Source organism: Lichenostomus cassidix, unplaced genomic scaffold (genome assembly GCF_008360975.1).
Source record: "Lichenostomus cassidix isolate B80296 unplaced genomic scaffold, HeHo_3.0 HiC_scaffold_531, whole genome shotgun sequence".
Taxonomy (NCBI): domain Eukaryota; kingdom Metazoa; phylum Chordata; class Aves; order Passeriformes; family Meliphagidae; genus Lichenostomus; species Lichenostomus cassidix.
The window spans coordinates 17501-21176 of NW_028147998.1; the positions used below are offsets into that span (position 1 = coordinate 17501).

A 3676-nucleotide genomic window follows, 5' to 3' on the forward strand; every position below is an offset into this window, starting at 1 on the left:
CGGGAATTTCGGGAATTCCGGGATCCGTGGAATTCGACGTCGTCGCCCTGAGCGACTCCATGGGTTGGGAATCTCGGCTGGTGAAACGAGAGCTGAGCCGACTCCAGTGGGATCCCCGGAAAGGTGATTTCCCGGGAAGATTTTTTGGGGAATTTTTTGGGAATTTTGTGAGAATTTCGTGGGAATTTCGTGGAGAATCCGGTGTGGGAATTTTGTGGGAATCCGGCGGGAATTCCATGGGAATCCAGCAGGGAATCCAGCGGGAATTTCATGGGAATTTCACGGGAATCCAGCGGGAATTTTGCGGGAATTCCACAGTAATTCCACGGGAATCCAGCAGGAATTCCATGGGAATTTTGTGGGAATCCAGTGGGAATTCCGTGAGAATTCCATGGGAATTTCATGGGAATTCAACGGTAATTCCATGGGCAGAGAATCCGGCGAGAATTCTGTGGGAGTTTCACAAGAATTTCGCGGGAATTCCACGGGAATCCAGCGGGAATTCCACAGGAATTTCACGGAAAATCCCACCCGGCTCTCCGGCAGGCAGGAAAAGCGGGATCCTGGTGGAATTCCATGAACTCTCCTTCCACTTCCGCGCCGTCGGAGATCTCGAGCCGCCGGAATTGGATTCCATTTGCGAGTTCCTGCACGGCCGAGCGATTTCCCGGGAAAAGGCCGCGCTCCGGCAGCTCCGGCAGTGCTTCCGGGCTTTCCAGAGGTGAGGGAAATGGGAATTTTCCGTGGGATTGGGATTGGGATTGGGATTTGGGATTGGATTGGGATTGGGATTTGCATTGGGATTGGGATTGGGATTAGATTGGATAGGATTTGGATTGGGATTGGGATTGAGATTGGATTGGATTGGATTGGATTGGGATTGATATTGATTTGGAGATTGGGATTGGAATTGGGGTTAGAGTGGGGAACGGGATGGGGATTGGGATTTGGGGCTGGGGTGGGATTGAGGTTGGGGTTGGATTGGTATTGGATTGGGATCGGGATCAGGATTGGGATTGGGGTTGGCACTGGGATTGGATTGGGATTGGGATTTGGGGTTGGGATTGGGATTTGGGGTTGGGATCGGGATTGGGATCGAGATCGGAATTGGAATTGGAATTTGGAATTGGGATCGGGATTGGGGTTGGGATTGGGATTTGGAATTGCGATTGGATTGGGATGGGGATGGGGATGGGGATCGGGATTGGGATGCCAGCATCTGATTGGCGGATTTCCCGGGCACAGCGTGGCGTTCCCAAGTTTCCATCCGGAGCCTCCGGAAGAGGAGCAGGAGAGGAGAAGCTCTCAGCTCAAGGAGATTCTCCAGGAATATTTCCGGCGGGACCGGATCGGATCCGAGGGAGACGACGAGGAAGAGGAGGAGGAGAAACAACGGGAAATGGCGAAAGTGAGCGAATCCCGGATTTTTTTGGGATGAGGGAGAGCGAAGGGATGAGAATTCCCAAATTTTCCCGTCGGCAGGTGAAGGATTGGGAAGAGCAAATCCGCGCCGACGTCCGGAAGTTCCTCGCCGCGCATCCGGATGAGGATTTCACCGGCAGAGCCATCGCCAGGGTGTTCCATGGGATCGGTGAGGGGTTTGGGGTTGGGGTTGGGGTTGGGGTTGGATTGGGATTGGGATTGAGATTAATTGAGATTTCCATCCTTAAATTTCGTATTTTCCCCCTAAATTCCAGATTTCTCCCCTAAAAATTGGGATCTCTCCCCTAAATTTGGGATTTTTTCTCCTAAATTGCAGATTTTCCCCCCAAAATTCCCAATTCATTCCCGGTTTTTTCCCGCAGGCAGCCCCCGTTTCCCGGCGCAGATCTACGGCCGCGATCGGCGCTTCTGGAGGCGACACCTCGCCCTGGATTTCCACTCCCTGTCCCGCCTGGCCACCGAGGAGATCCTGGCCTGGAGGTGACAAACTTCCGGAATATTCCTTGGAATATTCCAGGAGCGTCACCGGTACTTCCTCGCGGGAATTTTGGGGATTTTTCTTGGGATTTTATTCTTCTTCTTCTTCTTCTTCTTCTTCTTCTTCTTCTTCTTCTTCTTCTTCTTCTTCTTCTTCTTCTTCTTCTTCTTCTTCTTCTTCTTCTTCTTCTTCTTCTTCTTCTTCTTCTTCTTCTTCTTCTTCTTCTTCTTCTTCTTCTTCTTCTTCTTCTTCTTCTTCTTCTTCTTCTTCTTCTTCTTCTTCTTCTTCTTCTTCTTCTTCTTCTTCTTCTTCTTCTTCTTCTTCTTCTTCTTCTTCTTCTTCTTCTTCTTCTTCTTCTTCTTCTTCTTCTTCTTCTTCGTTCCTGTCTCTCCCTTCCGGGTTTCTCCCAAAATTCCCAATTGCTTTTCCCCCAAAATTTCCTCTCTTTCACCAAAATTCACCTCCGTTTCCCCAACATTCCCAATATTTCCCCCACAATTCCTGCTTTTTCCCACCAAAATTCCTGCTTCTTTCTCACCAAAATTCCCCTTTTTTTCTCTCCAAAATTGCCATTTTTTGAAACCAAAACTGCCATTTTTCTCACCAAAATTGCCATTTTTCTCACCAAAATTGCCATTTTTTTCACCAAAATTGCCATTTTTCTCTCCAAAATTGCCATTTTTCTCACCAAAATTGCCATTTTTCTCTCCAGGAGATTTTCTCGTGATTTTAGCCAATAAAACGTAATAAAGTTTCTAATAAACGGAATCAACGTGGAACGTGACGGGCAGGGGCGGGACAGAGTCCTTCCTCCCGTCCCGGAGATTTCTGGCAATTGCCGATCCCGATCGACGCCGGGCGGATCCGCCGGGAGGATTCCCGCGGGAAGCGCGCGTGGAACGGCGTGAGGAGCCGCGGAGCTCGCCGCAGGGCCGGCGCCGGCAGCGGCAGGGACAGGGACAGCCCGGGACGGAGGGAGGGGACCCGGCAGCGGAATCCCCAAATGCCGAAATGCCGACGTGCCGAAATGCCGAAATGCCGACATCCGGTGTTCAAAACCCAAAGGCGAACGTCCCAAAATCCAAACTCCCAACATCCCGACACTCAAATTCCAACATCCCAAAATTCCCGAATCCCACGATCCCAAACTCCCAACATCCGACATCACAAATTCACAAATTCACTCTTTTTTTCTTTTTTTCTTCTTCTTCTTCTTCTTCTTCTTCTTCTTCTTCTTCTTCTTCTTCGTCTTCTTCTTCTTCTTCTTCTTCTTCTTCTTCTTCTTCTTCTTCTTCTTCTTCTTCTTCTTCTTCTTCTTCTTCTTCTTCTTCTTCTTCTTCTTCTTCTTCTTCTTCTTCTTCTTCTTCTTCTTCTTCTTCTTCTTCTCCTTGTCTCTCCAGTCCAGGTTTTCCCCGAAATTCCCAATTGCTTTTTCCCCAAAATTTCCCCTCTTTCACCAAAATTCACCTCCATTTCCCCAACATTCCCAACATTTCCCCCACAATTCCTGCTTTTTCCCCCAAAATTCCTGCTTCTTTTGCCAAAATGCCCCTTTTTTTAAAACCAAAATTCCCAGATTTTTCACCAAAATTGCCATTTTTACACCAAAATTGCCATTTTTCTCACCAAAATTGCCATTTTTCTCACCAAAATTCCCATTTTTCTCACCAAAATTGCCATTTTTCTCACCAAAATTCCCATTTTTTCACCAAAATTCCCATTTTTCTCACCAAAATTGTCATTTTTCTCACCAAA

The 3676-nt window shown here is 48.0% G+C and overlaps 1 protein-coding gene across 1 annotated transcript in view; it reads left to right on the forward strand.

Annotated features, from left to right (window-relative positions):
* Nucleotides 1-1977, forward strand: part of LOC146420412 (ATP-dependent DNA helicase Q4-like) — a 2020-nt gene extending 43 nt beyond the window's left edge. The window contains exons 1-5 of the mRNA XM_085048293.1: nt 1-123; nt 547-721; nt 1246-1408; nt 1483-1591; nt 1806-1977. The exon at nt 1-123 is cut by the window's left edge and continues 43 nt beyond it. Coding sequence (XP_084904419.1) covers nt 60-123; nt 547-721; nt 1246-1408; nt 1483-1591; nt 1806-1927 — 633 coding nt within the window. The 5' untranslated portion in view covers nt 1-59 and the 3' untranslated portion in view covers nt 1928-1977. The remainder of the gene's footprint in view (nt 124-546; nt 722-1245; nt 1409-1482; nt 1592-1805) is intronic.
* The last annotated feature ends 1699 nt before the right edge of the window (nt 1978-3676 follow it).